We start from the raw sequence: 12,831 nt of genomic DNA, 5'->3' as shown, positions 1-12,831 counted from the left end.
TGTGCATGACACAAGTCATTCTTTCAACAATTGATTACAGAGATTTCTGCACTTATAATTCACTGTATCACAATTCCAGTGGGTCAGAAGTTGACTGTGCGTTTAAACAGCTTGGAAAATTCCAGAAAATTGTCATGGCTTTAGAAGCCTTTGATATGCTAATTGACATAATTTGAGTCAATTGGAGGTATACCTGTGGATGTATTTCAAGGCCTACGTTCAAACTCAGTGCCTCTTTGCTTGACATCATGGGGAAGTCAAAAGAAATTAGCCAACTCCTCAGAAGAAAAATTGTAGACCTTCACAAGTCTGGTTCAGCCTTGGGAGCAATGTCCAAACGCCTGAAGGTACATTGTGCATCTGTACAAACAATAGTACGCAAGTATAAACACCATGGGACCACGCAGCCGTCATACCGCTCAGGAAGGAGTCGCATTCTGTCTCCTAGAGATGGACGTACTTTGGTGCAAAAAGTGCAAATCAATCCCAGAACAACAGCAAGGGACCTTGTGAAGATGCTGGAGGAAACAGGTACAAAAATATCTATATCCACAGTAAAACGAGTCCTATATCGACATAACCTGAAAGGCCGCTCAGCAACGAAGAAGCCACTGCTCCAAAACCGCCATAAAAAAGCCAGACTACGGTTTGCAACTGCACATGGGGACAAAGATCGTACTTTTTGGAGAAATATCTTCTGGTCTGATGAAACAAAAATAGAACTGTTTGGCCATAATGACCATCGTTATGTTTGGAGGAAAAGGGGGAAGCTTGCAAGCCGAAGAACACCATACCAACCGTGAAGCACGGGGGTGGCAGCATCATGTTGTGGGGGTGCTTTGCGGCAGGAGGGACTGGTGTACTTCACAAAATAGATGGCATCATGAGGCAGAAAAATGATGTGGATATATTGAAGCAACATCTCAAGACATCAGTCAGGAAGATAAAGCTTGGTCGTAAATGGGTCTTCCAAATGGACAATGACCCCAAGCATACTTCCAAAGTTGTGGCAAAATGGCTTAAGGACAACAAAGTCAAGGTATTGAAGTGGCCATCGCAAAGCCCTGACCTCAATCCTATAGAAAATTTGTGGGCAGAACTGAAAAAGCGTGTGTGAGCAAGGAGGCCTACAAACCTGACTGTTACACCAGCTCTGTCAGGAGGAATGGGCCATAATTCTCCAAACTTATTGTGGGAAGCTTGTGAAAGGGTACCCAAAACGTTTGACCCAAGCTAAACAATTTAAAGGCAATGCTACCAAATACTAATTGAGTGTATGTGAATTTCTGATCCACTGGGAATGTGATTTATTTCAGCTTTTATTTCTTTCATCATTCTCTCTACTATTATTCTGACATTTCACATTCTTAAAATAAAGTAGTGATCCTAACTGACCTAAGACAGGGAATTTTTACTAGCATTAAATGTCAGGAATTGTGAAAAACTGAGTTTAAATGTATTTGGCTAAGGTGTATGTAGACTTAAACTGTAGGTGTTCATTTGTCCAGGTGGGAAATGTGTGGAGTGCAATAAAGTTTGCGTCGTCTGATCTGTTGGTGCGTTCATGGCTACAGATGTGAGTGTTACTGGGTTGTAGTCATTTAGACATGTTACCTTGTCGTTCTTGGGCACAGGGAATATGGCGGTCTGCTTGAAACGTAGGTATTACAGACTTAGTTAGGGAGAGGTTGAAAATGTCAGTGAAGACACTTGCCAGCTGGTCAGCGAATGCTCTGAGTATCCGTCTGGCCCTGCAGCCTTGTGAACGTTAACCTGTTTACTCACATTGGCTACAGAGAGCGTGATCACAAAGTCGTCCGGAACAGCTGGTGCTCTCATGCATGGTTCAGCGTTGCTAGCCTAGAAGTTAGCATAGAAGGCATTTAGCTCGTCTGATAGGCTTGTGTCACGTCACTGGGTAGTTCACGGCTGGGTTTCCCTTTGTAATCCGTGATTGTTTGTAAGCCCTGTCACATCTGACGACCATCAGAGCCAGTGTAGTAGGCTTCGATCTTAGTCCTCTTGATGCTTTGCTTGTTTGTCGGAGGGCGTAGCGCAGGGGTGGGCAACTCCAGTCCTCGAGGACCTGATTGGTGTCACACTTTTTCTCCTTCCCTAGCAAACACAGCGGGGATAATCAAATTGCATTCTAAACTAAAGATCATGATTAGGTGATTATTGGAATCAGGTGTGTTAGCTAGGGCTGGTGAAAAGTTGTGACACCAATCAGGCCTTCGAGGACTGGAATTGCCCACCCCTGGCATAGTGGGATATCTTAAGCGTCCGGATTAGTGTCCCACTCTTTGAAAGCGGTAGCTCTGTCCTTTAGCTCAGTATGGATGTTTCCTGTATGTAATCCATGGCTTCCTGTTGAGATATGTACATACAGTCACTGTGGGGATGACGTCGTTGATGCTCTTATTAATGAAACCGGTGACTGATGTGGTAAACTCATCAATGCTTCCAGTCTGGGCTAGCGAAACAGTCCTGTCGCTTTAATTAACTGTTAAGATACACTACATGTGGACACCCCTTCAAATTAGTGGTTTGGGCTATTTCAGTCACACCCAATCCTGAAGTGTGTATACAATCGATCACACAGCCATGCAATCTCCATAGACAAACATTAGCAGTAGAATGGCCTGTACTGAAGAGCTCATTGATTTTCAACGTGGCACCGCCATAGGAGGCCACCTTTCCAACAAGTCAGTTTGGCAAAATTCTGCCCTGCTTGAGCTGCCCCGGTCAACGGTAAGTGCTGTTGTTGTGAAGTGGAAACGTCTAGAAGCAACAACGGCTCAGCCGTGAAGTGGTAGGCCACACAAGCTCACCAAATTGGACCGCTGAGTGCTGTAGTGCATAAACATCTTTTGTCCTTGGTTGCAACACTCGCTACCGTGTTCCAAAATGCCTCTGGAAGCAACGTCAGCACAATAACTGTTCGTCGGGAACTTCATGAAATGGGTTTCCATGGCCGAGCAGCCGCGCACAAGCCTAAGATCACCATGCACAATGCAAAGCGTGGTGGAGTGGTGTAAAGCTCACCGCCATTGGACTCTGGAGCAGTGGTAACGCGTTCTCTGGAGTGATGAATCACGCTTCACCATCTGGCACTCCGATAGATGAATCTGGGTTTGGTCGATGCCAGGAGAATGCTACCTGCCCTAATGCATAGTGCCAACTGTAAAGTTTGGTGAAGGAGTAATAATGGTCAGGGGCTGTTGTTCATGCTTCGGGCTACAGTAGGCCCCAAAGTTCCAGTGAAGGGAAATCTTAACACTACAGCTTACAATGACATTCTAGATATTCTGTGTGGAACAACTTAACTGGCCTGCACATTGCCCTGACCTCAACCCTATTGAACACCTTTGGGATGAAATGGAATGCCTACTGTGAGCCAGGTGTAATCGCCCAAACCCAGTGCCCGACCTCACTAATGCTCTTGTGGCTGAATTGATGCAAGTCCCCGCAGCAATGTTCCAACATCTAGTGGAAAGCCTTCCCAGAAGAGTGCAGGCTGTTATAGCAGCAAAGGGGATCAACTCCATATTACTGTACAGTAGGTCATTATGGCAGTGCGTGCACATCATCTTGTCTACATGATTTACTATATCATCATGACCACTTCAATTACTGTAATAAAGTAAGGATTGTTTACATGTGTCTGTTCAAGCCTTTAGAAATGGTGTACTGGTTTTGAGAAACTAACAAAAAATCGGAACATTTTGAGTGAGTACAGTAATTAGTCATTGGAAGTGACATGTTTACTATGAAGATTTTTGTATTTGCACAGCCTCAAGGCAATATCATTTTAGAAACACCTACATAAACCAACACTGAGCAAACCGAACCCCGTTACAGAAGTTTGCAGATAAAGTGGTCTGTTTCCCTGCTGTTCCCTGCAGTAAGGGTCCGTGGTCTGGGGGTAGAGGATCTTGGTTGAAAGGTGAAGGGGCAGGTTGGGGGAACCCGGAGCAAGCCCAGAGAGGTTCCTCAGAGGCAGGCCTGGTCTCTTTATCTGGGTGGCTCCCTGCCCGCTCCATGCTGCGTCTGGACGTTTCCCAGGCAGCCAGCATGTGGTGAAAAGTAGCCCCGGGATTAAATGGCAGCAGAGAGCATGAAAGGTGATCGACTGACGGCCCATGCTGACTGAAGCCCTCTGTTCAAGGGCCCAGGCCGCCACAGAGGGGGCTTTCATGGGCCTGCTGTTTCCCATAGCCTCTGCCCACCACGGATCAGAAGGGGCACATGGGACAATGGAGCTACCTAAGCAATGGAGCAGGTCCCAGGACCTGGCCTCTCAGCTCAGCCTGGCCCAGTTGGCCTAATCAGGTGTGGATATAATGACCCTGTTCTGAAGTTAATAAACCTTCTGAGCCTGGTTCTATTGGCCTTGGTTCTAGTCTGCTACTCCTTTGTCTCCCTCTGGTTTAATCAGAGGATCACTGTATGCGTAGTATGAGTCTTAATCACCATAGTACAGTATGAATGAGTCCTTATGAACTTAGGAGGATTTAATTTATAGTCACATTGATGTAGTCATTCTAAGTTACCAGAGGTTCAATCAATGCTCTAAATGTATTTTCCTCCTCAAATAGTTAGACATCCTCCTCCAAACTGCTCTTTGCAATGTTTGTCATCACTCTTGTCATGGTTGTTTTTTTGAACTGTTTTTTAAAGCTGTTTCAAGAAAGAACGAGTTTCCTTAACTTCAAAGACATAATTATAGTGGCAATAAGAAGATAGTTTGCCGCCAGGTTAGAAAGAGGTAATTACTTAAACACCTTGACATGTTTTAAATGGTTATGATCAAAAGGTAAAGTGCTAGAGAAACCAGAAATCTGTTATGAACTGTATGATTATGAGAATGATTGTTGCTCAACCCTGTTTGTTCAAAGAGCTTGTCGTACTCAGCATTATGTTATTGAGTAGGAGGGGCAATATGGTATTTGCAAATATGTAATAGTGATCTATTACTTTCTACTGGTGAAAGTGACATTAACACATGCAACAATAACTTCAACACATAAAAAAAACTATCTCAGCGATGCCAAGGCAGTTCCTAATGTCTGTCTCTGCTCTAATCTTCTGTGGTCAGTCAGTCAGTCAGTCTGGGACAAGCCTAAATCCCAAGGTGTGGCCAGGCTGGGCTGCCCCAGCACCAGATGACACAGCAGAGCAGCACTCTAGAAGTAGTGGGATTAATGGCTGATCAACAAATGTGGCTCAGCCTGGCACTTTGATGCAGGCAGCTTCTACTGAGACGGAGTCCGTTTCCCTTCCGTCCATCCCCGAGTCCTCATTACCCTTTTGTTACTCTGCTGTTAGCCAGCCACAGAGATACACATCACCACCCTCTGTAAAGTAAATAAATAGTGCTGCACTGCACATACTACCTAAACGCAGCCTTTATTTCAGTCATTTGAATGTTTTTAATGGACCTTAGTTCTTCCGTATGTACCTGTATTTTAAGCACAGGTTAGTTACGCAGCTTTTCAACAAAAGTTCACTGTACAACAAATCGTGCATACAGACTCTCAGCTGGAATACTGTTAACATTTTCTTCTGTAGAAAGCTCAGACTGACAAATAATTGTTCTTTCCATGGATAAAAGACTTTTGAAACAATACTTCTGCTGTCCCAGCAAATTGCTCCTTTTCAGAATACAGAACTAATGGATTACACATTTAATGCCATATAGACCTATTGATGTATGAGTCTGGTTTGCTTTAAAGTCCTCAGGGCACAGTGGTCATTTTGGAGTGTCTTGGGAGCCTTTTAAGCAGGTTGTGCAATAACCTTCATCAAGGGACATCTTGGTTAAACTTAACCTAATAGCCTGTTTACCTAACCCTGTTTAGTGTTAAATCTTGGCGTTTGTGTAAAATAATAAAAGCCCCACCCTGTGGTAATTTGATTTTGGAAATACTTTTATTTACTAGCCACTTTTGTTAACATTATTGGCATATATAATGACATGTAATGGGCATAGCCTCATACCTCAGAGCAGTGCCATTGTGAATGGAGAATGCCAATATCTAAAGGCAATATGACTAATTTGACAAATCCATCATTCTTGGTTGCCAGACTGGGCAGGAGCAGAACATAGCTTACAGGCCTGGCCCAGGGTTTGACAGGGTTGTCTCTTTTTGTGTAAACAAGAATGATTATTCTACGGCTATGATTTCACTTTTATGTTTTTCCTTTGCCGATGTTTTCCAACAGGATCCGGCACCTCTGTTTTGGACTGTTTAGTTCCAGAACCATTTGCCCGGATCCGGTACCTCTCGTTGCATGAAGAATCATTTCAGACACACCTACTCATTCCAGGGTTTTTCTTAATTTTTTACATTTTCTACATTGTAGAATAAGTGAAGACATCACAACTATGAAATAACACACATGAAATCATGTAGTAACCCAAAAAAAGTGTTAAACAAATCAAAATATATTTTATATTTGAGATTCTTCAAAGTAGCCACCCTTTGCCTTCATGACAGCTTTGCACACTCATTTCATTCTCTCATCCAGCTTCATGAGGAAGTCACCTGGAATGCATTTCAATTAACAGGTGTGCCTTGTTAAAAGTACATTTGTGGAATTTCTTTCCTTAATGCTTTGAGCCAATCAGTTGTTATGACAAGGTAGGGGTGCTATACAGAAGATAGCCCTATTTGGTAAAAGACCATGTCCATATTATGGCAAGAACAGCTCAAATAAGCAAAGAGAAACAAAAGTCCATCATTACTTTAAGACATGAGGGTCAGTCAATGTGGAACATTAAAAGAGCTTTGAATGTTTTTTCAAGTGCAATCTCAAAAACCATCAAGCGCTTTGATGAAACTGGCTCTCATGAGGACCGCCACAGGAAAGGAAGACCCAGAGTTACTTCTGCTGCAGAGAATAAGTTCATTAGAGTTCACTGCACCTCAAATTGCAGCCCAAATAAATGCTTTACGGAGTTCAAGTAACAGACACATCTCAACATCAACTGTTCAGAGGAGACTACGTCAGTCAGGCCTTTATGGTTGAATTGCTGCAAAGAAACTAGTACTAAAGGACACAAATAAGAAGACTTGCTTTGGCCAAGATATACGAGCATTAGACCGGTGTAAATCTGTTCTTTTGAGTCCAAATGTGAGATTTTTGGTTCCAACCACCGTGTCTTTGTTAGACGCAGAGTAGGTGAACGGATGATATCCGAATGTGTGGTTCCCACTGTGAAGCATGGAGAAGGTGTGATGGTGAGGGGGTGCTTTGCTACTGACACTGTCAGTGATTTTTTTTTAGAATTCAAGACACACTTCACCAGCATGGCTACCACAGCATTCTGCAGTGATACGCCATCCCACCTGGTTTGCGCTTAGTGGCACTATCATTTCTTTTTCAACAGGATAATGACCCAACACACCGCCAGGCTGTGTAAGGGCTATTTGACCAAGGAGAGTGATGGAGTGCTGCAGCAGATGACCTGGCCTCCACAATTACCCGACCTCAACCAAATTGAGATGGTTTGGGATGACTTAGACCACAAGTGCTCAGCATATGTGGGAACTCCTTCGAGACTATTGGAAAAGCATTCGAGGTGAAGCTGGTTGAGAGAATGCCGAGAGTGTGCAAAGCTGTCATCAAGGCAAAGGGTGGCTACTTTGAAGAATCTCAAATATAAAAAATATTTAGCATTGTTTAACACTTTTTTGGTTACTACATGATGTGTTTTTTCATAGTTTTGATATCTTCACTATTATTCTTCAATGTAGAAAATAGTACAAATAATGGAAAACCCTTGAATGAGTAGGTATGTCCAAACTTTTGACTGGTAGTGTGTGTGTGTGTGTGTGTGTGTGTGTGTGTGTGTGTGTGTGTGTGTGTGTGTGTGTGTGTGTGTGTGTGTGTGTATTAGTGTTAATATCACTGTCCCCACTACAACAACAAAAAATACTTGTAATTTTGTCCTTGAAACAATTAAAATACTGTAGAAATTCATTCATTCCTATGGAGGACTACTCCTTCTGAGGAGTACCAATATGGCCAACTGGTGACTTCAAAGCCTCTCATTGGCCAATACATAGAATTTGCATTCTGGTGTTTATATACATCATTGGCGTTTACCTGCTGGTTGCTCTTTTGTCACATTGTGTGACTGGTTATGCAGATTAGTCTCCATGCTTATTCAACACACTAACCTGCAGCACGGCAGGCTGCAGGCTCCCGGCCAGTCCACTGCAAATCCCCTTGTGGAGAGGTGTCTGGAAATAGCTGTCATTAGAGAAAGTGCTAGTGATGCTGCAGACAGCCTTGTGGATCCAGATCAGTGACTGCAGAGTGAGATCTATGGTGAGATACTTAGATGAGCTCACCATTCCCAGCCCAATGATGTCATGTTTTTGTGAAAATCCATTTGAGTTAAACCGTGCATGCATAGCATTTAGTGGTTAGCCCTCTAAGGTTCATATATGCAGTATTATATTACTGCCGTATAATGTCATCGTTTTGTGAGGAAAGAAAAACATGTAGCTTAGAATAGTCCATAGATTTCTGCAATTGAAAATAACAGGTTTAGCCAAATATTGTACTACTGCAGTATCATCCTCTAGGTCAGTGGCTTTTTATAGTCCTGTATCCCTTCAAACATTCAACCTCCAGCTGCGTTCCCCCTCTAGCACCAGGGTCAGCACACTCTCAAATGTTGTTTTTTGCCATCATTGTAAGCCTGCCACACACACACTATACGATACATTTATTAAACATAAGAATGAGTGTGAGTTTTTGTCACAACCTGGCTCATGGGAAGTGACAAAGAGCTCTTATAGGACCAAGGCTGAAATAATAATAATAATAATAATAATAATAATAATAATCAATAATTTAGCTCGTTTATTTAACCATCTTACATATAAAACCTTTTGTTCATCGAAAATTGTGAGTAACTCACCACAGGTTAATGAGAAGGGTGTGCTCAGTCTTATATAATTTTCCACACACAGTCTGTGTCTGTATTTAGTTTTCATGCTAGTGAGGCCCACGAATCCACTTTCACATAGGTACGTGGTTGCAAAGGGCATCCGTGTCTTAACAGCGCGATTTGCCAAGGCAGGATACAGTACTCTGAGTGCAGCCCTGTCCAAAAATCTGGCAGTGGCTTCTGATTTAAATTCAATTTTCACAGAACCGCTTGTTGCAATTTCGATGATCCTCTCTTGTTCAGATATCGGTAAGTGGACTAGAGGCAGGGCATGAAAGGGGCAACAAATCCAGTTGTTTGTGTCATCCGTTTCGGGAAAGTACCTGCGTAATTGCGCACCCAACTCACTCAGGTGCTTCGCTATACCACAATTGACATTGTCCGTAAACTTGAGTTAATTTACACACAAAAAATCATACGATGATGGAAAGACCTGTGTGTTGTCCTTGTTAATGCAAACAGAGAAGATCTCCAACTTCTTAATCATAGCCTCAATTTTGTCCAGCACATTGAATATAGTTGCAGAGAGCCCTGTAATCCTAGATTCAGATCATTCAGGCGAGAATTAACATCACCCAGATAGGCCAGTCGTGTGAGAAACTCGTCATCATGCAAGTGGTCAGACAAGTGAAAATGATGGTAAGTGAAGAGAACTTTAAGCTCGTCTCTCAATTTAAAAAAAATATGTCAGCACTTTGCCCCTTGATAACCAGCGCACTTCTGTATGTTGTAAAAGCGTTACATGGTCGCTGCCCATATCATCGCATAGTGCAGAAAATACACGGAGTTCAGGGGCCTTGCTTTAACAAAGTTAACCATTTTCACTGTAGTGTCCAAAACGTCTTTCAAGCTGTCAGGCATTCCCTTGGCAGCAAGAGCCTCTCGGTGGATGGTGCAGTGTACCCAAGTGGCATTGGGAGCAGCGCGCGTTACCACTCCACTATGTCTACCTATCATTTCTTTTGCACCATCAGTACAGATACCAACATGAGCAGCAGCTACGTTTGGCTACATACGGACCGTTAGTGGAATTCCTACGAGAGAGTAATGGTTAATGTGATTGGATGTTAATTATTTGACTAGGCTACCTGTATTTGACATTGTGTTGTTATTTCACTGAACACTAGATGGTTTAATTTTATTTTTGGCAGTGAAACGAGGCTACTCTGACGAGAAAACAACCTCACCCAAATGTATAGCCCCATTGGAAAATATAAGTGGACTGTTTAAAAATGTGAAGGCAAAAATGTTTGTTTTTTCTTAAAGAAATTGCGAATCACATTTGGCGTACCCCGATGGCAGTGCGCGTACCCCCCCCCCCCTGTTTGGGAATACCTGCTCTCGGTGATTCGGTGGATGTTTTTCTACCAGAGAACATGTTATCTTATGCCACTATCGGCAAACCACAATGCTTACAAGCAGAACATCAAGTGTGATCTAGTTTTTAATAAACCCCTATCATACGAGTGCCCGAAAACCACCACCTTCATGTGGGTTTAGAACCTTGGTTCGGAGGCCTTGTGACTGTGCTCTGGTTTATACCCCTATCTAGCTGTTGGGAGAGAGGGGGGAGGGTGGGCAGCGTGAAACCTGCTTCTGACTGGTGGCTAAAGGGGAAGATGAACCCTGGTCTGTTTCTCACAAGGCTCCAGTGTGGGAGGCAGCCAGTTTAATGCAGGCCAGGGCCAAGCTCATTCAGGGCTCATTTTCCAACTGCTCAGCCAGTTTTAGGAAGGGAACTTCTCAGAGCCTCCCTGCTCCCTAAGGACTCCCTGCTGTGTGTGTGTGGTGGGGGGATACATGCATGAATGAGTCTCAGTGTGTGTGTGTGTGTGTGTTTTATTATTGGAACCCTTTGCATGTGGTTATAAATGCAAGTGTGTTGTTCCTGAATTTTGATAAAAAATTGTATCTACATTTTCTTTTTAGTGCCTGTCTACTGCGTGTGTGTGTGTGTTGGAGGTGACCCATGCAGGAAAGAGGGAGAGAGGGGAGTGCCTATTTACATTGGCAGCAACACAAGGGGGAAATGAACTGACTTCAAAGCGAGAGTGCAGCGGAATTGTGAAGAGAGTGTGCGCTCCGTGCATGAGCTACCAGACACTCTCATAACACAGACACATATTCCCAGAGCTGCTCCGAATGGCCTGTTAGAAACATACTGGAGCAGGCTAGCAAGGAGATTATATGTGTATAGAGACACTCTACCCCCTCAAAATATCACACCTTTTGACGTTTGTACTGTTGCAGTGTTGAAACAACAAATGAGAACTTAGGAGTGTTTACTCTTGAGGACAACTTTAAAGGTACATTAATACACTTCTCTATGTACTCTTGCATTTAATGAATTAGCTCCGTGTTACCTGATATCCACTACAGGCCATAAGCTATATCTTATTTAACTGAAAGTTCTGCTTTTATATTTTAACTAAGGTGTTTCACTTCAATTCATTGGAGGAGTTTTACTTCAGTGATAGCATATAAACCTTTTTTAAAGGGCAATATGCTCAATCCCTGTCCGTGTATCTGTGTGACACAGGGATGCTGCAGAGACAGCCCACCATTGAGGACTTTGTGGACGCCCTGGTGACTGACCTGAACCCAGACTTTGAGACCTTCATCATGGACTCTACAAGCTGATTAGCTTGATCGATCTTCAACTCTTCAATTCAGTTTGAGCCACGACTTGAATTGTGTTGCTGTGGAATGGACTCACGTGATCAGAAAATGCAATTAATTATTAATCCTTTCAAAAGGCAGATAACTGTAGCTGTATGCAGTCACTGTAAACATGTGTATTTGTATGCAATTTTTGTATACGAGCTAGCTATTTAGTGATTTGGCTCAACCATAGGTTCTGTGTGGTTCATGAAAGTATGTGCAGATCTGTGCATATACCACATGTAATATACCATACTGTCTTACACATATTTTTGTCATTGATGCATATCAATTATGGAAAGCACAAAAAGTACATCATTTAATTCCGAATATTGCAATATTGAGCTATGTAATCTTCAGCACTTTGAGAATGTATGTTTGAAATATCTGTTCCAATATCCATGAAATAGATACGTTGAAGTATGTAGACATTATTTGTATAATCTGCCCAAGAGAAAATACTCATATCTGTGAGCGTTGAATATCATTTTCTGCAAAAGTATGAGCAGTTCATTGTTATTTCTTGTTCAGATCAGACAGGACAAATACAACACCTGCTATTCCTGACATAGTGTTTTGACTTAAATGCAAATGTGCTCCCTCTGATTTGTCTGTGTTTCTGTTAAGGAGGGAGGGGAGGGGGTGGGATAGGAGGTTATGGGCTGAGAAGGAAGGATAGAGTCTCTTAGGTGTTGTGAATTGGAGATTTAAGGGATTTCTGATTAATTCACACAGAACGTGATCCAGACTGTGACGACTAGCTAAATCAAGTACCTCCGGCTATTGCATCTGCTTCAACAGATTCTGCCTCTAATTACCAGGGGCTGAGGCTACAGCTGCTCCCCATACAATGTCCTTACTTGCCTAGCACTGATATCAGACCTGGGGAATCACCCATCAAGGTGGGATTTACTTCAGATGGTTAATCAAGGTGTGAACATGCTATCAAAGGGAGTGAGCTGGGTAGCTGTAACCACATGTAGGCCTACTGTACATCGCACAGAGCCATAAATAAATTCCTAAATAGGAAATCACTAATGGAAGCTTTATTTTCATTACTCGTATCTAGTTTTGAACCAAATTCAATCATAATATTTTGTGGCAAGTAATATCTTTGAGTTTCAGAGAGACGCCACTGTATACTGAAGTGAATGTGGTGAATGTGATGTAGTGAAGATTGCAGGTTGTCTGTTGCAATTGGTGTA

At 42.8% G+C, this 12,831-nt stretch overlaps 1 protein-coding gene across 1 annotated transcript in view; it reads left to right on the top strand.

Moving 5' to 3' along the window:
- The window catches only part of LOC129822134 (mitochondrial intermediate peptidase-like), a 34,001-nt gene extending 21,341 nt beyond the window's left edge, over positions 1-12,660 (top strand). Inside the window, exon 19 of the mRNA XM_055880107.1 lies at positions 11,505-12,660. Within this exon, the coding sequence (XP_055736082.1) occupies positions 11,505-11,605 (101 nt within the window). The 3' untranslated portion in view covers positions 11,606-12,660. The remainder of the gene's footprint in view (positions 1-11,504) is intronic.
- The last annotated feature ends 171 nt before the right edge of the window (positions 12,661-12,831 follow it).

The sequence above is a fragment of the Salvelinus fontinalis genome, chromosome 24, assembly GCF_029448725.1.
Source record: "Salvelinus fontinalis isolate EN_2023a chromosome 24, ASM2944872v1, whole genome shotgun sequence".
Lineage (NCBI taxonomy): Eukaryota > Metazoa > Chordata > Actinopteri > Salmoniformes > Salmonidae > Salvelinus > Salvelinus fontinalis.
Note: the sequence above shows the minus strand (reverse complement) of the source record. Positions and strands in the feature narration are given on the sequence as shown.